General features: G+C 46.1%; 1 protein-coding gene across 5 annotated transcripts in view; it reads left to right on the top strand.

Moving 5' to 3' along the window:
* ACSL6 (acyl-CoA synthetase long chain family member 6) overlaps positions 1–22,386 on the top strand; it is a 58,102-nt gene that overhangs the window by 17,916 nt on the left and 17,800 nt on the right. For all 5 annotated transcript variants that reach the window (XM_040078002.1, XM_040078003.1, XM_040077999.1 and 2 more), the window contains 9 exons: positions 9,126–9,346; positions 10,930–11,044; positions 11,839–11,903; positions 12,308–12,409; positions 12,531–12,630; positions 13,303–13,481; positions 14,307–14,339; positions 15,305–15,356; positions 20,106–20,179. In XM_040078002.1, coding sequence (XP_039933936.1) covers positions 9,126–9,346; positions 10,930–11,044; positions 11,839–11,903; positions 12,308–12,409; positions 12,531–12,630; positions 13,303–13,481; positions 14,307–14,339; positions 15,305–15,356; positions 20,106–20,179 — 941 coding nt within the window. The remainder of the gene's footprint in view (positions 1–9,125; positions 9,347–10,929; positions 11,045–11,838; positions 11,904–12,307; positions 12,410–12,530; positions 12,631–13,302; positions 13,482–14,306; positions 14,340–15,304; positions 15,357–20,105; positions 20,180–22,386) is intronic.

The following is a 22,386-nucleotide window of genomic DNA, read 5'->3' as shown; positions in this document are numbered from 1 at the left end:
GGCATGTTCATGTGGAGAGGCTGAAAATGAGGCAGGCAGTGAGCTGAGGAGGGGAGTACATCCCACCTGGGTGCACTGAAGGGTAAGTGCCCTTGTGGTCTCTGCACCTCTGCACTGACGCTGCTGCAGAACCTTCAGGTATCTGGGGTTCTTAGCTGGACCAGGGCCTCTACAGACAGTACTAAGGTTTATTTAAATTCAATATCTAAATATTTTATTTAAATTCAATATTCAACATCAAAACTTTCTCTGGCAACCAGCCATCAAGCTCTTTGCAAAGCTCCTTCACATCTCCACTGTGCTAAGCCAGCTGTCGGGGCACAGTTCCCTTCTCCCTTTCCATTAAGTGCTTCTCTTTGTACTCTGCCCCAGATAACTATTTTTATGCCATTCTTTAAGTTGTTTGTTTGCTGCCTGGCACAGAGTATTCAGAAGTCATATAATATATGGGACAATCAACCATCAATGTCAGTAAAAAATAAAAAAAAGCCAAACCCCAACCCAACAAACCTCATTCTTCACGAGAACTGAAGCTGACAATTGCTTATGAGTACTTCTGGGAAGGGAGCAGCTTTGCAGATGTTCTGTGAGCAGTGTCCAGAACAAAGCCCCAGCCCTGCAAAAGCAGCCCCACGATGCACTGTCAGGATCCAGCTCCTTGTGACAGTGCCAGCAGCACACGGCCCTTCAGCATGAGCCCAGAAAACGTGCAGGGTTCACTGCCACCTGCAAGCTTTGCCAAAAGGCTGATACTATAATTCTCTCCTGCTTTAGTCACCTCAGTGGGATGCTTCTGTGGAGTATCCTTCCTGTGAGCCAGGGAAGCAGACACAGAGGGATCCGGCTCTGGTTTCCCCAGATGGAACTTCACAGCCCCTGTGCTGATTTTGGCGCAGTTGTGTGAGCAGGCTCCAGAGAACTGAACACAGCCAGAAACCCCCCAACTTTGGTGGTTTGCTTTTCCTTCTGGAGGGGTTATGTTTTAGCTTGGAGGAATGGCCTGAGCACACAGAAGCTGCACTGGCATAAGGGGAACAAGATGAATATGATGAGGAGGATAGCGGGTGCAAAAATATCCCTTGTAGGTTTTCCCATCTGAAACTCCAGCCTCTGCAACCACAGGCTGAGGTTTTTAGCCTGGTCAATGAAACCTTATGAATCTGGCTCATGCTGGTGCTGGCTAACCTTTTAAGGATGTTTCAGCAGTTAGAGGAGCTTTTTTGTTACTGTGCCTTAGGCAACTGATAGACTTCAGAGACAGCAGAGCTGTTGAGCTTTTCCCTTTTTGTAGGAAACCTGAAGTGCTTGCATTGGCTTCCTGATGCTTTGTTTTCCAGAGGAGTGGCAGATTTGGACCAGATTCCCAGTCAGGGCTTTTCCATATGTGTGAGTCACAATGGCTTCTGAGGGCTGCTACACCACTCTGCTCAGGGGTGCAAAAGGTATTTTTAGGTTGGTCCACATGTTTGAGCTGTGCTGAGTGGGTGAGGAGCGAAGGAGAATGAATCTTTCCATGAGGATTTGGTATCAATGGATGAAGAGGGACCCGATGCAGAGAGAGGAGGATGAGTTGGTGGTCCATACAGGGCTCTGAGCAAGGGGCATTTCCAGACAGCTGGGGGCTGGATTTTGCTCCCTGAAAGATCTCAAATGTCTAAAGTAAGATCTCTGCATTGCACTGAATTATTTATTGAATAATTTCTCTAGGCAAGGGGCCGATATGCTGTGGACATTTCAGATACTTTAAATACTTCTATTTGCGTGTAATTACTGGTCTCTTTCAGGACACAGAGCTCCTTGTTAGCATTTTTCCCTTTTTAGTGGATGCTTGCAAAGATCTTGTGTTTTGCAAATACATTTCCCAGCAGTGCAGAGCAGGAGGGAGCAGAGGCCAGTGCTGCAGCTCTGGTTGCTTGGAGATTCTTTGTGCCCTATCTTTGTGGTTGGGGTTGTCAGGAAGGTGGATGGAAGCTGGAGGGTCAGCAAACGCCCTGAGCCCAGTGCTATGGTCTGCCATTAGCTCTGTCCCCAGGAACCATGGGGAGATGTGGTGCCATGGTCACACCCAGGCTGTTAATGCACCAGTTTCTTACTTAGAGTTTTTTAAGGAGTGAGACGTTTCCACAGTAATGCTAGGGGCACATAGTTATTATGCAATTAGTGCTGTTAATCATCAGTCACCTAGAGTAGGGGGAAATTCTGCTTTTTATGTGTATTTTATATATGCACATTCACACGCAAGCATTTACATCCACACATGCAGATACATAATTGCATGTGTGTAAATACTATATATAAATGGGACTCAGTACTTTAGCAGCCTTTTCTCTGAGACATTTTTTCTGACTTGAGTGAAACTGCCTGTCTCTCCTAAAAAAATAGTACACCACTGGGCCAAGTTTATACCACAGCCTCAACTACATACTGATGCTGAACCAGTCTCCTCCATCCGTCCCTGTGCTCTCCCCACTCACTCACTCAGTCACCAGAGGACTCAGGAAAGCATGGCTGCCCTCCTTGCCATGAAGTTTAGTTGCCTTGCTCTCCTCCCGCAGATCCAAGGCTTGACCTGGATGCAAAGCCTTTTTCCATTGTGGATAACTCTGCCTTGCTGAGGGGGAGGGAGAGCACTGGGAGAGGGTGAGTGGGGAGGCAGGGGCACGGGGTCAGTCCCTGCTGGCGTTGCTGCAGCCCCATGTCTGCTCCCATGCCCCAGACCCTGAGTTTGGGGTGCACCGAGCTCCCAGCTGGCTCTGCTGGCACTAAAGCAATTTGAGCTGAAGAGATTTAGGTACTATTGAAACCCTGTTCTTTAATAGTCATGTTGGCAAAAACTAGTTTCACAGATTGGATGGGTCTGATGCTCAAAGGAAAGGGAGAAGGATATTCTTTGTTAGTAAAAATAGAATATAAAAGTTATAAATTGCTTTTATAACATTTCTTGATCATGGGGTGCTTCTCCAGTGTCTGCTCCCCTGAGAAGTGGCACAGCCTCACAGGCACCATGTGTCAGTCCTCCCTTGTTTGCTATCCATCGCCTCTCACCCTCTCTTATGTTGCCTGAGCACCAGCATAATAATCCAAAAAAAGAAATTTTATCTCTAAACCAGTTCCTTTTTCCCCCCCTCTTTTTTTCCCCCCTTCCCAATTATAACTCATTGAGTTATAGTGGAACCACAGTCAATGATGCCTTGGCTTTGAGTTCTCTATTATTATTTGACCCTGCAAAGAATTGTGTGACCTAAGTAAAACACAGTAATTGTGGTTGTGTACTGGAGAGGCAATTATTTTGCTCAGTGGGTAAAATTAAGCACCTGTAAGAGTTCAGTTTGGTCTGGTTTTGGTAGGTAGGGGGCATTTTTTTAAATCAAAAACACAGTTTTTATGAAAATGTGCTGTCCCAAAAAGCAAAGCAGTGATACATCATGTGGAGGCTGTGGGAGATGGCTTGGGGTCATGTGTCTGAAGGTGAGAGACATGAAATGGAGAAACGGGCTATAGTGAGATAGGTCACTTTAGAGGAGCAAAAGGAGGTATCATTTCAGAAAGTTTTAATTAGTATTAGCCTTGGCTTGATCAATAATCCTAGTAATTGCTGAATCCCATGTGTGGTTGATTAACCCTTGCAGAGTACAGAGGGTCCCTGTACATGCATCCAAGTATGTGTGATGGGTCAGGGCTGTGGGGTCACCCCTGCCCAGGCTGCTCTGGAGGGATGCAGGACAAGCAGTGAAATGTTTTGGGTCACTGTTTTGGTGATGTGTTTATATCATTATTGCATGTGTGGGACAGAAGCTGTTAGGCGTCCTGCAAAGCTATGTGAGCCAAGTATTGCTTGCCTCCTGCTTCATTTTGGGGCTGCTTACTGGATTTCCACACAGCAATTTTTTCAGCATTTCAGATACTTCTGGTGTTCCCATTTTCCCCTTTATGTTTATCACACCCTTTACTCTTTCTCAAGCAGTTTGCAAGCTTGCACACTGCCTGGCCTCCTGTCTCACAGCAGGGAATTGTTCTGTAAGGTTTTAGTAGCTCTCTGTAATGCCCAACAAATACATAATGGCATTTGCTCTTTGTAATTAACACTGGCTTTGTCCTGTTGTAAAGTGTGGACTTACCAAAAACATTATTGTGTAGAATTATTAAAACATAATAAATTGATCTGATCTCAAACTAGTTGAAAATGGAAAGACAGCCAAGTGCCATGAGTTTTCCAACTTTTCCTGTTTAAGTAAAATAAATGAGAAAAAGATCTGCAGGTTTGGATTAAACGGGGTATTGCATTTGTGGCTGAGGCACAGCACAGTCTGTGGTAGGAGAGCTCATTAGATCACTTTTTCCCATAAAATCTAGAGAAATGTGAGCCCAGCCTGCTGCAGAGTGGTTGGTGTCCCCGTTCCTCACCTGAGCCCAACCCACACTGGCTTCAGGATGGGAATTGAAGGCTCATCCAGCTTCTCATCCTCTGTGCCCACACAGGGAAAACTTGTGGAGCCGTAGAGCAGAGGCTGACTTTGCATCACCTCTTCGGTTTTAATTACAGCAGTGATTAGGAATTCAAAGCCTGTGGTGTCCCAGGATCTCCCTGGCCAAGTTGCAGAAGGTCAGAGGTACCTGAGCTGCATTTAATGGCAGGGGCTCCTCCCAGGGTTGATGTCCCACCACATGCCTACATGGAGTTTGAGGAAAAAGGAAAAATAAGAATTATTATATTCTGCAATACACAACATCCCCCCTCTGTCTGCATGGCTGTGGCAGCCTCTGTGCATGTTTTCATAAAGATGTTATTTATTGCATGTTAATTATTGCACCGGCTTTCATTTAAATAAACAAGTGGTTTCCAGTGATGCAGTCTGACTAATAGCTTTATGTGTCCCTGGGAATGCTGATGCTCTCTTTTCCCCTTGGCAAATGGAAACTCTTGTAGTGACATAGTCATGATTTGAGTGCCATTCGTGATTTGAATGCCTATTGCAAAGTCCCCTGAGCCCTCACTACAGAGCACTAGGCATGTTTTTGTTCTGCACAGGAAGTTGAGGGAGAGTGGTCCAAGTTTTGCTGGATGCTTCTTTGTGCAAATCTTCTGTCACTGACCCCATTTCAGGAAAATAAATCTCGGGGTCTGGACTCTGCAGAACTGAACATGAGAAAAGGGTTCAAAAAGCTTGTAGTGTTTCACTGGAGTGAAACACAACTAAATCTGCCTGTCTATACTGAGATGTTTTAGATGCTGTAAAGTCTGTTTCCTCAGTGAAATGAGTGAGCAGTCAGTGCTGTAGCCAAGGACACGGATCCATGGTGACTGCTGGCTGTCGGGATATTCCAGCTTGCTCTGAGAGAAGCAGAGGGTCTGCAGGCTCTGAGCCATTGCATGCCACTGGTTCTGCTTTGTAGTTCCCCACTGCAAACAGTAAATCCTCTCAGACATATTGAAAAGCTTCTGATTTGGGTTTGGTTTTGTGCTATGAAGTCTAATGTAGTTAGCCTTTTTTGGGGCTTGAATAAAGGGATGGTGATGGGACACTGCCCATTTTCCCGGATGGAAATGAATCACCCGCCTCTTCCCCATCCCACTGTGAATGCAGGGGAGCAGGAGGATATGGGTGCCTCTGAAGGAGCTGTTATTCCCAAGCAGGCACTGATGGAATGGTGGGAAGGATGTGACTGCATGGCAGGCACAGGACCTGTTAAATTTTAATTGCATTAGGCGTACACCAGTAGTCTGAGGCTGTTCCCACGCTTACGTCACTGAACTCCATTGACTGGGGTTATGGAATCACTTCCAGCAGAAAAAGATTAAAACTAAGTAGTACAAGAGAGCCATTTGTTACCAAAATAAATAAATAAGCCCTGTTCTGGGGGTGATTGCTGTGAACACAGGCTGGTGGGTGACCTGGAGCCCAGTGTTACTGCTGGCTGCCCCAAGGCTGCAGGAGCCCTGCTCAGCCCCGGACCCAGGCTGGGAAGTTCCCCTGTGCCAGGCACCCCCAACTCTTACACCTGACTGTCCTCTCTTGCACTTCTCCAGCAATTCTTCCTTCCTTCCTTCCTTCCTCCAAACCCCTTTCTTCTGTCCTTCCTTGCATATTTGTTTCTCTTTTCTTTGCCATGGGAATATTTTAGAAATCCGGTGAAGTGCCATTTGGAATAAATGGAAATGTCAGCATTTCCATGTGCCACGTGCATGGGCGCCGTGCTCTGCTTACTGGCACTCAGGGCTGCTTGCTTGTGGGGAACATGAACTGCAGCAGGCTGGTAGATTCACCTTGGGCAGCAGAAATGGGGTCAAGATGTAGCAGAAATGTAGAGAAGGGGTGTGGAGAGCATCCTGCTGCTAATCCTGCGCCCAAGGTGACAACAGCAGCTGCTTGCTGTGCATTTTGGAGTGCAACGCTGCCTTGCTGTTAAATTTCTATTATTTATTTCCCTGATGACATGAGAAACGTACTCCCAGAGCACGTGACCATGAGGTGCTCAGCTGCTTGTCTTGACTCGTCAGAGGAGGCTGTGATCCAGGTACCCCTGACTCCTTTTTCTGTAGGTAAATGGAGAGGGTGAGGCAGTTCTCTCTGATCATCCCAAACACACCTGGGCCCCTTTCCTGGCCACCATCCCAGGGCAGCTTGGCTGCTCTGAGCAGATCAAGTATGGACTCATCATGAATCACTTTGGGATGCAAAACCCAGGATTAACTATTGCAAAAGGCAACTTGTGTGAACTCTGCAGTGTCAAAATTGAATGTGAATAGAAATTGCAGCCCTGACTCTCGTGATCCTTCTGTTGATGCTATGAGCTCTAGATGTCCATGGATGCCCTTGACCCAGACAGAAGTAAAGGCCTGGTCCTGCTTCCACCCAGGCAATTCCTGCAGCTGAGCAGGGTGGAAGCAGAACAGAAGCATATGGCTGTAGCCAAGCGTCCCCCCATGGCATTGCTGTTCCCACAGGCAGCTTCCCAGCTTTCCACTTTCGACTTAACTGTGGATGGATACAAAACAGCACTTACAGGCTGCTGTTGAGGGAGTAATTCCCAGGATTTCAGTGTAACCAGCAAATTGGGTGGCTGTTTTTGGTGGGATAGGCTGTTTCTGGGAGCAGACAGTCTTAATTGGGACTTGTTGAAATGCTTTTGCACAAATAGGCAATTCATCAGTAAATTAATAGCTCCCTTGCTAAGCTCTCCCAGTTTTTGTAGTAAAAGTGTATTTGTCAGGCTGCTTTTCATAGTCTGGTGTCGAGAAATATTGAGGGGAGAAATCAGTACTCTGTCTCAGTTCATAGAATCATTTTATCCCAGAATGGTTTGGTTTGAAAGGGGCCCTAAAACTCAGCCAGTTCCAACTGCCCTTCCATGACCAGGGACTCCTTCCACTATCCCAGGTTGCTCCAAGCTCCATCCAGCCTGTCCTTGAACACTTTCAGGGAAGGGGCAGCCACAGCTTCTATGGGCAAGCTGGGCCAGTGCTTCATCACCCTCACTCTTCATTCTAGCATCACTGCAGTCACATAGTCAGTATTTTATCACATGTGGAGGCTTCTGAAAAGATGCTCAAATCTCAGGAGAAAATTGCCTCCTGTGTGGGTATTTCCCAGTAACATCATCTGGATGTGATTACTGGAGGGGTTTAACCATTCTTAAAGAGGCTGGTCGTGGTCCCAGGGGGTTTGCACAGTCAGGACTTCTCTGGGAGCAGAGGTGACTGTGTGATGTTGGGCCAGCATCAGGGAGCGGCATTTGGGCCAGAGCTCTCAGGGGGAGATGGATGACCCTGAACATGGGCTTTGTGTCGCTGTCCCCTTGCTGCTGCCCTCGCCATTTCATAACCCAAAAGTGAGTGAGGTTAATTGTTTATTATGTTTGGGGTTTTTCATTGTTTGTTTGTTTGGTTTTTTGTTTGTTTTTTTTCTTGTGCAAAATTAAAAACCTTCTCCAGAGCCTTGTGCAAAGGGTGTCCCCCCCGTTCACCACCTGGCCTGTGCCAGCCCCAGTGCTCACCTGACAAACACAGGAGAAGGCTATTACAGGATAGTCCTGACCTTCAGGACTTCAGGATAGTGCAGCCCAGACACTGTTCCCAGCAGAAAAAAAGCAGGTTTGTGTTAGTGGTGCTGTTGCGTGGGAAGTCCTGGCCCCCTCATGGAAGTGAAGCCATGTAGCTCCACAAGCTGGAGCAAGGCCAGAGGACAAGAGAGAAGGAGCTGCCTGGGCTCATGTGGCTGAAAAACTTTTTTAAGACCTTGACTCTTGTAAAGTGGAGCTTTAAATAGAGCTGTGGGAAACCTTAACTGTTTGGAATCCCCTGGGGCAGCACCTGCTTGGCTCATCCCTCAGAGGGCTGGCTGATACTGGAAACTCCCCAGTGAGGAGTTGATACAGGGCTCCTGTATCAGGAGTTATTTAAAATGTTTCTTGTGTACTCAACACCCAAACACAAGTCCCCTGAGGACAGCCCAGCCTCTCACTCTGGAGCAGTGAGCCTGGCTCCTTCTCTCTGGTGGCTGTTTTTGTATGTGCAAAAGGTGAAAAAAGCAAGGCAGCCTGCTGCGGCAGAGTCTAGATCGATGCCTTATCCACAGCGTGACCTTGCCTTTCCCAGGAGCAGCTCCCACTCTGTGAGCCCAGCACAACTGTCTGTGCAGTCCTGCTCAGGGAAGGCAGAGAAAGCTCCTGGCAGCCCAGAGGGGTCATCACTGGATCCCAGAGCTTGTCCCAGCATCTCTCACTCCAGATAACTGCAGCTGCTACACCTCCTATACACTGGTACTCGGTTGTGCTTAGGGAGTAAGCTGTCTGTTCCTGCTCACCCTGCTATGGATGCTTCCTCCTTTCTTCCATCTCTTCCATAGATGCTGTTTTTCTCAGTTAGGGTGGCTATGGGCAGGCAGCCCCAGGGCTCAGCAGCGCGGGGTGTCTGCCGTGGCGGATGAGGCAAAGCGTGTTCTCCCCTTCCCAGAGACCCGTGCTACCTCTGCCCACCTGCAGCCTCTGCCCACCTGCTGCCTCTGCCCACCTGCAGCCCCTGCCCACCTGCAGCCCCTGCCCACCTGCAGCCTCTGCCCACCTGCAGCCTCTGCCCACCTGCAGCCTGACTTCCCCGGCCTGACCCCTCCTTCCGGCTCTTGCAGAGTTTGCCGTTTCGCTGGTGGAGAAGATGCAGGCTCAGGAAATCCTGCGGAGCCTGCGGCTCCCCGAGTTTGATGACCTCAGCCAGTTCTTCCGCAACCTGCCGGCCCCGGCGCTGGTGGGCATCGGTGCCTTTGCGGCTGTGGTCGCCTACTGGTTTGCCAGCCGGCCCCGGGCCGTGAAGCCGCCCTGCGACCTGCGCATGCAGTCGGAAGAAGTCGAGGTGAGGCCAGGAAACGCCCGCAGGCTTTCCCCAAGATGTGCACGCCTGGGAGTCACAGAATGGTTTGGGTTGCAAGGGAATTTAAAGGTCATCTCATTCCAGCCTTCTGCCATGGGCACTAGACCACGCTGCTCCAAGCCCCATCCAGCCTAGCCTTTAGCACTTGAAGGGGTGGGGCAACCACAGCTTCTCTGGACAACCTGTGCCGGGGCTCTACCACCCTCACAGGAAAGAATTTCCTCCTGACATCTAATTTAAACCTACTTTATTTCAGTGTGAAGCCACTACCTCTCGTTCTGTCACTATGTGCCCTTGTAAAAAGTCCCTTTCCAGCTCTCTTGTAGGCCCCCTTCTTTAGGTCTCCCTGGAGCCTTTTCTTCTTCAGGCTGAACAACCCCAACTCTCTCGGCATTTCCTCATAGGGTATGTGTCCCATCCCTCTTATCACCTTCATGGCCTGCTCTGAACTTGTTTTTACAGATCTACGTCCTCAGGGGATGCGTGGAAGGCTTTTTTGTTGTTGTTTTGGTAGTTCCCTAACCTCATCCTGAAATCAGCCATGTAATGCACTGTGCCAGGGATCACTTCACCCCTTAATTCACCTTTTTCTATAAACTAGAAAACTGGAATACAGCATGTTATTCTCTTAGATTTTCAGTAAAATTTTGGTCTTAGCTTTGCTTAACCATCCATGGCCAAAAATTAGAGGCACTGCCATTGCGTGGAAGAAACAACTGAAAGGCTGATACAAGATCACCTGGCACCCTTCAAGTGTGCCCATTGCTGAGTTGAGTGCTGCAATCTTGGTAATAGTAAGAAAAAGTAAACCTGATTCCATGCTTAGAGGCTGAGGTGTTACTAACTGTTATGCTTGCAAAAGGCTTTAATGATGCAGCTGTGTTCTAAAGAACAGAAATATTTCTGAATATTGTCTCCACTTATTTTAATATCTGAAAGTGGAATGAGAATTTTTAAATCCTTTTGTGATGTTCCCTCTAAGACATCATTGTCCTTACTTTCCACAGCTTTTTAAAAGGGTGGGAGGGATTTACATTTTTCAAGATGGTTCTTCCCTGTGGTTAGGGCTTTAGTTAGACTTTTTTCTGGCTCCCAGCGCAGTCCTGGTTTAGTCATTCTCACCCTGGTTGCCCACTCCTAAAACACCTCTGCCGAGCTCATGGCACTGGGGGCTCGCTCTGCCTTAGTCTGTCCTTCACGTTGGCCTGGATGTGCTCGTGGAGGTGCTCATGATGGAGCTCCTGTGGAGCCCAGAGCAGTTGCTTCCCCCAGCACATACCCACTCCATTACTTCCAGATCCATAATTCCTTATTAAATTCCCTGGGGAATCTCAGTGGCAATGAGCTGGGTCAAGTGCTCCTTTGTGAGCAGAGGGCTCTCTGTATCCCTGAGGTGCTGAGCTCAATGTCCCCCCTCTCACACTCCTTTGGGTCTTGGGGCAGATGGTGGTCACAGAGGTCTTGCTGGTATTTGGAGAGCTGCTTTATGGTGGGGGTTTCCCCATTTCCCACCCCTTGAGCAGTGCTGATGGCTGTGTCACCTCTTGTCACCTCATATCACACAGGGCCTGGCTGGGGCGCGCCGCTCGGTGATCGGGGACAGCCCGCAGCTGCTGACACACTACTACGATGATGCCAGGACCATGTACGAGGTCTTCAGGAGGGGATTCAACATCTCTGGTGAGAGCACAGTGGTGAGGAGGCCAAGGGGCAGAAGCTGGGAGAGGTGGGGACCAGGCCATGCAGATGTTCTTACCCCACGGTCAATGGTATTGTCACAGAGCTCTCACACACTTGAGAGACGTCACTTCCCACTCCAAAAAGCCATGATGACTCTTCCCTGCTCTATCATAACTATTTCTGTGTCTGCTGTTTATGGTGTCCTGCCTCATTGGATACAACAATGTCATGATCAGATTATTATTTCTGGTACCATAAAAAACACCAGTGAAACTGCACGTAGTCTGCCCCACAAGACAGCAGTAAATAAAGGACTCAGTAGGTACATGGAGGAATGGATTTCTGCAAGTAGGCACCATTAGCAAATTACTCAAACTTTTCAAATTTTCATCCAGTCACATGCTGCTGTGTGTTGTCACTTTCCTCCAGAGTAGGCTGGGCTAAATATAGTAGTTTTCACCTTTTTAAATCAAAAAGCAGTGCAGGGAGCTGGTGTTTGGGATGAGTGTCCTTAACAGACACTAATGCTCATGTGACTGTTGGAAAAGTGTCTTTTAATGAGGCTGTTTGGGGCAAACTGCTGCTGTCAGTGGGGAGGACTGAAGACTTTTTGGGGGATCCCAGCAGCTTGTCTCCCATCAGATGCACCTGTGTGTGTAATTTATTGGAGATTGCTGTGAGAACCAACCAATAACTATGGATTTACTCCTGGAGGGCTCCCCCACATCATGACCCCATGTGTGAACTCCCGGCACTGCCCCCCATAACTCATCATCTCTGCTTGTGTCTTTCAGAAAATGGCCCCTGCCTGGGGTTCAGGAAGCCCAAGCAGCCCTACCAGTGGTTGTCCTACAAGGAGGTGAGCTGGAGGTGACACCCACTGTGCATCTCTTCCCTTGCCCAGCACAAGAAGGGGTGCTGGGGTGTCTGCACATTAGATCAGGAGGTTGCTCATGCACCGTGTGATGCTTCCTGGTGTCCCCAGCCAGGCACATCCAGGTGTTACACGGGTGTGTCAGCTTTCAGGGGCTGGTTCCTTGCTGTGAGCCCACTCCTGAAAGCAGCACTGATGCACTCTGGAGCCATGGGGCATCGCCGACCTCATCAACTGCTAGTCAGCTAATGATGGTTCATGATAACATAAAAATTGGACTTTTAGATAGGAAATAGAATAATTTGAGAACCTCCCTGTAAGACTTTGCTTTATTTGGTATTGTTTATATTGCTCTTTTTTGATGTTTTTTTTTCCTCTCCAAATTCCAGGTGGCTGAAAGAGCAGAAGCTCTGGGTTCAGGCCTTTTGCAGCAGGGTTGCAAGCCATCCACGAAGCAGTTCATTGGTGTCTTTGCTCAAAACCGTCCAGAGGTGAGATTTTATGTCCAAGGTAATACTGTATTAATAATGCTCTTGACCTGTCAGCTTGTTCTCAAGTTATATCTGCTCTCATGGCCCCTTCTCACCTTTGTGCTTCCGTGTTCTCCTGCAGTGGATCATCTCTGAGCTGGCTTGCTACACCTATTCCATGGTGGTGGTTCCCCTGTATGACACCTTAGGTCCTGGAGCCATTCGATACATTGTCAACACAGGTGAGATCAAAACTGATGTGGTCTTCTCAGTTTTGTTGCTCAGAATGGTTCATTTTCTGCTTCTAAAAGACAGAAGATCATAGAAACCTAGAATGGTTTGGGTTGGAAGGGACCTTAAAGCTCATCTGGTTCCAACTCCTCTTCATTGGCTGGGACACATTTCACTAGACCGTGTTGCTCCAAGCTTTATCCAGCCTGGCCATGAACACTTCCAGGGATGGTGCATTGTGATTATACTTGTCGAGTGTCTAGAATTCATTTAGAGAGATTCCTGAGGAGCCGTGTGTCCCTGTGCTGCCTCTGTTGCATTTTCCACATGCCCAGTTGTGCACAGCCATGGATAAGGGCTGCTCTGGATGTGGGAATTACTCCACTCACTCCTGTGCTGCTTGATACTTTGCTTCCTAGATTTTTTAATCCATGTGGGGACCAATTTTAGTATTTTGAACTGAATCCCAGAATAATCATAAATGTCAGCTACAGCTTTGGCATTGATTTAGGTTAGCTAAGATTGCATTTTTTCCTAATTTTTCAAGAGAAGCATGTGTTGTATGCTGGGATTTCTGGTGTAGCCTGGAGTGGCTATCAGAACTGATATAGTGTTAGCTCTGAGCCGGTCTTGCATTAAAAAAGATTTACTGCAAACAGCTTGTTTGGCTGTTTTTCTTGCAGCTGACATTTCCACGGTCATTTGTGACAAGCCTGAAAAAGCCAGGATACTCCTTGACCATGTGGAGAGGAGAGAAACACCAGGCCTGAGCTCCATCATCCTGATGGACCCATTTGAGAACGAGCTGACAGAGAGAGGGAAGCGCTGTGGGGTTCGCATCCAGACCATGCAGGAGGTGGAGGTGAGTTTGCTTTCCCTCTCCTTCTATTCTTTTTTGTAATATCTGTAAAAAGACAGTACAGTGCACAGGGACTTGTGAATTGCTTGCCAGGTTCAGTGTCTGGAGAGCACAAAAGGGCAGCTTGTGGCTGATAATACTGATACTTGGTGCACTTGTCTCTTGGTGTTACTCCTTGTTCATCGCAGAGCCAACATTTCAATTCTGTACCCTCAAATACGCTATCAGTGGCTATTTATGCATGGGAAGGGGATTGTTTTTGAGACATTGTGATACAATGTTACTGATAAGTAAAGCTTTACAAAAGGAAGGCATTGTAAAAATCATGGCTCAGGCCTGTTACCTTGGCTAAGTAGAAAAGGACTGTGGGAAAGAAGCTGAAATTAGGGGTAGGAAAACAAGTTATATAACAGCTGCCTGTTCACATTGTGGTGGATGGTGGTTGGTTGAATTATGTTTGATATGATTTAAAACTGTGTAACTGATAATGGGCTAATTGCTTAAAAAGGCCTCATTTTTGCAATAAAGGGCTTGTATTTGCACCTGCCTGGGGACTCTGCATCACTTTGGACCCACACTATATGTAAGCCTACAGCCTCACACTTGTTTGAAACACCCTGGATGCAGCCCAATCAACCCAAACACTATTTGAAATCCAAGGAAGGCACTGCAGTTAAGGCAAGAAAGTCAGAATAATGAATATGGCCTCAGTGCCAGCTAGGAATTTGTCTGCTTAACTCACACTCTCCCTTAGTGGTTTGTTTAACAAGTGGGTTACACTGCAGGAATTAAAGTGCAAATCACTTCTGCTGCTTTATTCTCTTCCAGGACTGTGGCCGTGAGAGTCGACATGTGCCTGTGGTGAGTGTTGGCATGTTGCTTTTCCCACTTACAGCTGCAGCAGAAGGGACCTTAAAGTTCATCTTGTTCCAACCCCCTGTCATGGGCAGGGACACCTTCCACGGGTGCTTAGTTGCTCCAAGTCCTGTCCAGTCTGGCCTTGAACATTTTCAGGAATGGGACAGCCACAGCTTCTCTGGGCAACCTGTGCCAGGGCTTCACCACCCCCATAGGGAACAATGTGCAGTATTTGCTTTATTCCCTCTGCCTGAAACACTTAATTGAGATGGCTCATCCTGCTATGAACATGTTAATGAGACAGTAATTAAATGCCATTAAGGTAGGCTAATTCCACTACCTTACCCTGGTGGCACTGGGGAAATGTCTCTGCACCCTTTACTTTCTGCTCGGCTCCAATAGTTCAGAAACACTACTTGGCAGTATTTATATGGGATATTTTGGGAAAATTGCTTTGATATTATTCACTGGCTGCTCATATTCATACAAAACTCTCAAAAGCAGCTTCTGATATTCAAATTGTTTATTTAGTCATTCATGACCCAAAATAGTGCACATATGGCGTGGTGCTGAGAATACAGAGGTGCCGCTGGAAATGGGAACAATCAGCAGCTTTGGAATCTTGTCCTCTGTTGTGGAGTCCTTTCCGGAACTGATCTGGAAATTGATGAATTATCTCAAGCCGTCCCACATGTCTACAGGTATAGGTGGTGGCTTGGAAAATACTAACTGTGAGACAAACACTAAAGCATGTGCTTAGTGCTATGGAGCATAGCATAAAGGGAGGAGTAGAGTCTGCATCAACTGCAGAAACCTGGTTATATATGCTGAGGGGAATGATAGCTTTTCATGTCAGAGCAAAACCATAATTGGTTTGATCTTTAGCTTTCTACAATGCCAACAGTCTCTAACAGAGACACGTCTGCATTTGACTGATGTAATTTTCTAATCTCCTTTTGTATTTTTAGCCTCCCCGACCTGAAGATCTGTCAATTGTCTGTTTTACTAGTGGCACTACAGGTAAAAGAGGCATTTTAATCTTGAAATGTTAGAATATCTTATGAAATTAATTATCAATCCCACCTCAATACATGCAAACTTGCTGTTATATTGATATGGCAATGATATTTCTAGGTATTTTTAGTATTTAGGAATATATAGGTTTATATGCTTCTGTAGATTGCAAATTTAAAATAACAATATATTTTGAATTGAATTCACTGACATACACTTTGGCAGTATTTCTAGTTGTCCAGTTTCCTGAAAATCCACCCATGTGTCTGCTTCCCATTTTGCTGTGCGGTTGTGAAGCACTTGGTTGATTGGTATTTATCTTTTACTAATGTTTAAAAAAAACCAAAACCAAACCCTAAAATGTGGTTCCACAGCTTTCCGTTCTCTGTATCCTAAGCACATTGATGTCTCCAGCCTCACCAAGGTCCCTGTCACCTCTGTCTCCTCGTCTTGTGTGTTGCTCACGACACCAAGTGCTGGGGAGGTTTGGGATGAGCCTGGGCAGCCCATGGTGCTGTACTCGTGTGCTGCTGGCTTCTTTTTCTTGGAGAAAATAATTTTCCTGCCTGTTCTTAGCAGAGACAGTGCTTTCTCTTCTCTCCAGACCCTCATCTTCATCAGCTTGCAGGAATTTCCTACTCTTGAGAACTCAGCCTCTGCAACATCTCCCCCAAAGCTGTATGGGCAGATGCACAAGGCATCACTGCCTGGGAAACTGCTTTTCCACTTGCCTGTGGAGAAGGTTCATGCTCCAAGGGCTGCTGGAACAGCTCTTCCAGATCTACCCTGATCTATGTGATCTTGGGATTGCCTAATGCTTGGTCCTATGCCAAAGCATCCTCAGTTTGGTCTCAGCAGAAGATGCTGGGAGCTGCTGGTGCTTCTCAGATGGCGGGTCAGGCTGAGCACGAGGGAACACCTTCATCCTCCACCTCCCAGAAAAGACTTGTGCTTCAGACCAGGTAGGCAACTGCTCTATCAACTCCAGTACAGGCTCAAGATGTATTAAAAGGGTTTGGGTATTTTACCTTCGTGCATGATCCTTAGTTTTGAGATCTGCACTTCAGACTGCCCTGAGGGAAAGGAGCCTGTGACTCTGCTCTGTTCCAACACTGGGAATTCCTAAATGGGAAAGACTGAACTCAGTGCTGGACATGAACATCACAGCCATATACAGAGTGAGTGCAAAGTGGCTGGACACAATTGGGAGCAGTAGGAAACTGAAGGAGCCGTGCCATGGATACAGCAGGGCACAGTGTGTTTGTGTGGATGTTCAAGTGCAGAGCAATTATTTTTTCAAGTCACATAATTGTTGATATTTTTATTTCTTCATGGGCCAGTTTCTGATTTTGTGCTTTTCTTAGAAACATGCGCAGAGTTACAGAAATAGGACAATCAGGAAGTTAATTTCCCTTCTCCCATCCAAACCAGAGATTTCCAGTTTTGCAAATCATCTCAAACTGAACCCTCTCATAACAATTCTTTATGATGCATGAGCCCATCTTCTGCTGCTGCAGGACTTTGCAAATCACTCTGCATTTTCCAGAGGCTGAATCAACACTCTGGTCTGTTTTCTACGTTGTGCTTTGATATAAGAGTTTTATATAGCCCATGTAATTTTTAGTGACTAAATTTAGAATTTTCTTCCAAAGGATATGTTCTTTAGGGCTTTTCCAATTCCAAAGGGCTTTAAATTGGAAAAAAGTTGGAAAGAATTCCCCAGGGGCAGACTTTAACACTTGTTTTATTTGATAGGACCAGGTGCCCCAATGCCTCCCCAGGGAGAAAAGAGAGGCTGAGGGTGCTGATCTTGGATGACAAGACCAACTTCCATGGTGGTGCCAAGAAGCCATCAGCACTTGGAAATGGGCCAAAGGCACATAGATATTTCCAGACTGTCAGGATACAATTTTTTCATGTTGGCTTCTCCAGAGAAATCAACTGTCATTCCCTCAAGGACCCACTGGTAACCAGGTGGATAAAAATTGCTTCCCCGTGGTTTCTCCCAGCCTGGCAGTGCATGTTTCTTTTTGCTAGAGCTCCCCAGGGGTGGAAAGTGCTTGCATCTCAGAACACTGATGGATCACGCCATCAAATTAGCACTGGAGCACTTGAAAGACCCATTTGGCATTGTGGAAAAGGTTCTTCTATTCTTTTAAAGGTTCTACTATTGCTTATAAGGACTGTCAATCAAGCCTGGCACCAAGATAAGGAGGAATTTACATTCCTAGACTATTGATGGATTGCAAAGTATCCAGGAGACACTCACTGGGTCTGTCTTTGTGAGGAAATTCAAACAAGAACAGCTTTACAGAAATGGCATTGATTTTTTTAAATAGAAAAGCAGCATCCCTGCCAACCTTCTTCTCTTTAAGTGGTAATTCTGGGAAAGGGCTCATAGAAAGGGGCACCTATTTTGCTAGGTTAACGCTTAGAACTACTAAGGAAGGTTAAAGTTTACAGGAGTCCCCCAACCCAAAAAGCTGCAGCTGTCCCATAACAGCATGGCATGTTCTGGATTTCTCCTGGTGGAGGCTCTCCTGGCTCCAGCACTGCTGCTCTGCTTAGACACCGTTATCACTGCAGCCAGTCCAGGATGATGAGGAGGGTGAGAAGGAGGAGTCAGGATGTTAACACTGCTTCCAGGCATGGCAGAGATACTGAATCTGCATTCAAGTCACAGGTGGAGTGAGTAAATGAATCAAACAGCTGAGAAATCTCATCGAATCATGGAATAGTTTGGCTTGGAAGAGACCATTAAAGCATGTCTAGTTCCAATTTCCAGCCATAGCAAGAGACACTTTCACCTAGACTGGTTTGCTCCAAGCCCTACCCAGCCTGGCACTGAACACTTGAAATCCTCCAAAAAACAGGTCTGAAGAATTTTGCCAAGATGCAGGCACCAGATGTGTGCCAGAGAGCACAGTTTTGAGTTTCCAAACCAGTACTGAGCCCATCCTCTGCACTGGTGCCTGAGCTGTGTGATGCTGCAGGAGCACAGCTGCTTCTGGAACTGCAGGGGCTGAGCACACGTGTTTGGCTGGACACAACTCAATGACACAAGTGAAGTTTGAGTTGTGGTGTGTATGTACAACTGACACCTGCTCATGGACTTTTCTTGGAGCCTGGATCCTTGCACGCACCCAGCTGTGAAAATAACCTGCCAGGCTGATTTGGCTCCTGTGAGCCCACTGGTTCAACATGTTAGGATGGGAGCTCCAGTGGCTGGCAAAGCTGTCAGCTTCACCCCTGAGCTTTGAAGGAGACCAAACCAGCCTCTCGTGCACCATGTTCATCTGCAAGTGTTTGGGACTGAATTACTCACAGCACTTGGAACAGCAAATAGGGATTTTCTGTATAGTGTGTCAAAAATATCCTGTTGTATTGCAATAAATGTATGCAACAATTGCTACTGCTGTTTGTGCCTGCCTTTAATTATTTGGGAGGTTGTGTAGGAGTGATGGTGATGGTGGTGTGCTGGCAGGGCAAAGGGCTCAGTGCTGAGTGTGCCCATGTCTGTGCCCATGCCCACACTGGAGGGCTGCTAGTAACGCAGCCCTCAAACTCTTCTGAAATGAGAGGATTAAACATACTTTCCTGTGCTGAAACATATTCACAAAGCACCACAGTCTTGCTAATCTGAGGAAGGTAGGATGAAATTTTGGCTGATTTACGATTTTGTTACATTAACTGCAGGAGCTTTGCCAGGCTGCTCGTGCCCTCTCTACTGGGGACACTCAGGGCACCTGCAGGCAAAGCTCCTCTGATCTGCCTTCGCACGGAACAGCAGAAACTGTGTGGCAGTGGTGTGATCGAATTAAAACAATCTGCTTAAAAACGTGTTGGGGAAAAAGAGGCTGGCCCCATAATCTTTATTTGAGCTGAGTTACACCTTTTTTTCACAAGTAAAACCTTGTGATGAAAAGGGACAGTGCTGTGACAGGAAGAGGTGCGGAGCCCTCCGTGCCATGTTTTTGTGAACATGGAGGTTCCAGCCTGTGTATTTGCTCCTTAGCAAACACTGTTTTGGTGTCCAAACAGATATGAACTGCAAGAGGTGTGTACCATGGTCAGCAGAGAAAGGAGTGTAAAAAGGCAAATACTGATGGTGCTGAGGTGTCTGCTGGTGGTGGATGGAATGCTGCAGGGGCAGTGCCCAGCTCTGGAACACAACACAGGGGCTTTGCTGGTTCTCTGATGTGTTTAGGGCTGTCTTCAAGACACCTCTGCTGCTGATACTATTCATGACTTCCCCTAATTGCAGTCTCAAAGGGTCTTTACCTGCACTGCTCTCTGCATTTCTCATGTTTTCCAGAGTACTGGCTAAGTAACAGTATAATAGCCTTTTAAACTGTGTTTTTTGGTGTTCGAGATCATGCTTAGTCAAAATTTGGATGAAATAAATCTTCCCAGGAGAGGCTGGAACAACCATCCAAGTCTGATGGCTGTGCTCATTTGAGTGGCTCCATCTGAGTACTCTCAGAAATTGCAGTTGAGCTACTTCTGCTCGAACCTGTTTTCCAGAGTCTCCAAGACAAATATTTCCATTTGCAGTACCATTTTATTAAGTTTTGAATATTGCAGTAAGTGTTTTGGGTGCATATTAGTGCACAGAAATGATGGTGAAAATTACATATATTTTAAAATTGAAGAAGTGAGCATAATATTTTAACCATTTCTTGTTTTGTTTTTTTTGTTAAGTTTATGAAAGTTACCTTCTGGCTTATCCTTTAAACTCCCTCTGTTTTCTTTCAGGAAATCCCAAAGGTGCTATGCTGACCCATGGAAACGTGGTGGCGGATTTTTCAGGCTTTCTGAAAGTGACGGAGGTGATTACCCTGAGCTAGAAAACATTGCCAGGTGCAGAGTGTGTGGGTTAAGCTGTGGCCCTGCATGGGCTGGAAGTATGCTCGTGCAGATAAAAGATGACATTTTTCCTGCTCAGAGGGCCAAATCCATGGGAATGGAGCAAGGCTGAATCTGCAGTACTGCAGGGCATTAAATCCTCTTTCTGGCCCTGGCTCCCAGGCTCTGTAGGGCACTAAGGGCTTCTGAGAAACAGTGCTGACTTCTGTAAATCAATCCATTAACTCTTTTTAAAGAATTAGGAGAGCATACAAGCCCTGTACAGTTGCAACTTGAAGAGTTCAAGCTCCCCTTGTGCTCTTTGTGTCCCATTGTGCCCAAAAATGTCATCATTTATTTGAAACCTCTCTGCATACAAAATGTGTGTGTGTGTAAATTTATATATATATATGAACATTAAGTGATTTTTTAATAAGAATGGTTAGTGGTTAATTTCACTGATATTCCAGTATATCTCAGGTTTTTCTATACATATTTCTAATAGAGCATAGCATAGTGCTGGCCAAGTGCCTTTGTAATATGTTTCATACAGCATGTGAACTCGTGTTTAGAAACAATATGGGAAGCAGAATCAGTTTACCCTGACATAGTAAGGATTTTATAGAACCTTATATAGAACAAATATAAATAATCTAATTTCTGGTAGTGAAAAGGCAATTCTATAAAGTAGTTACCTGCACACAGGATGGACAGTTAGTTACCTCATACCCCTTACTGGTCTTATTGTTGATGTTGAAGTTACTGCAGTCTTATTACTTTCTTTTTGATATTTCTGAGATTTTCAGACCACTGGTGCAAAGAAACTCAGACATGTGATGTAAGAAATCCCACTGAACTCACATGTTCTGAAGCTAGCAGGACTGTGCCTCCACAGTGCGCAGGATGAAATGCCAGAGCTGCAGTGAGGGCTCCTCAGCATGGAGCTCGCCATGGCTTCAGTGGCAGCAAGAGGGACAAATGAAAGCTGAGGTGTGGAGAGGCCTGAGCTTCAAAGGGCAGGAACGTTTATTTTGAAAGAGCACTAACTTAGAGCTGAAGGAACTTGGCATCTTCCAGAACTGGTCCATAAAAATGGATTTAGTGTTTGCTGACAGCAGTGGGACCCTGATTAATCTCAAAGGTATCAGACTGTGACCCAAGTCTGGTGTGATTGTAAATTTGATATCTCCAGTCACCAGAGTATTGCTGGCAGAGGGTAAAGCCTGTAGCTGCTCCACAAGATTTGGCTAATGTCTGACCACAGTAATGAAATAGAGCAAAGTGTGAAACACTTGAAAGGAGTATTAATTAAAGAAATAAAATGAGAAGTTCTGTGGGTTTGTTGTTTACAAGCTCTTGTGGCAGTTTTGCTTAGTTCAGTGATTTTTACAAATTGAACATATTTTCAAGTGAGTCCAGAGCTTTATTATAAGATTGTTCTCAAATACCAAGAAGCTGTTTGCATTTTTGCATTTATCTGGACAACTGTGCCAGCTGTGAATTGCTATTCAATGGCATAATTTTGGTCTGATTAAAAAACAGATTATTTTGTCTGGGCCCTTACAGCAGTATAAAAAAAATAAACCCTGGTTGATATTAAAGGTTTTGCATTACTGTGCTTGCAGAAAATGAAGCCAAATTAAAATAATGTATAAATAGATCTGCAGGCCCTAATGGCTTCATTCAGACTGACAGACACAATAATGTGAAATGGGATGCTGAGAGCACCCACATGGTCAATGATGTTTGACTTTGGTAGGTGATGGTTGGGAGCCATACCCAAATCTGACCAGCCCAGATTGAACTTGAATAGAATATCCCCTGAGGGATGAACTCTGGTGTCGGCCTCCACTGCATCCCAGGTCATGGGCTATTGATTCCTTCTGAGCAGTGGAGGTGCAAGTGGGTATAAACTGTTGATACTGTGAGCTGATAGATTTTTTTATACCCATTTTTCACTAACCACTGGCCTTGGTGCAAATTATTGGGTAGTCAACCTTTCAGTTTTTATAATCCATAATATTACAGCAAGCTGTACCCTAGGAAATGCAGGTAGAAAGGTTATTTGCTTCTGGGGAATGGGTTAGGTGAGGCTCTTGGGGCCTTTGCTTATTCCAGCCTTCAAGAGAGAGTTAAAAATTTGGCAAAATCATGACTTTGGCCACTTTTTTTTAAAAATAATTTGTCCAAC

Source organism: Hirundo rustica, chromosome 14, assembly GCF_015227805.2.
Source record: "Hirundo rustica isolate bHirRus1 chromosome 14, bHirRus1.pri.v3, whole genome shotgun sequence".
Lineage (NCBI taxonomy): Eukaryota > Metazoa > Chordata > Aves > Passeriformes > Hirundinidae > Hirundo > Hirundo rustica.
The sequence above is the reverse complement of the archived record's forward strand: the minus strand, read 5'-3'. Positions and strand labels throughout refer to the sequence as shown.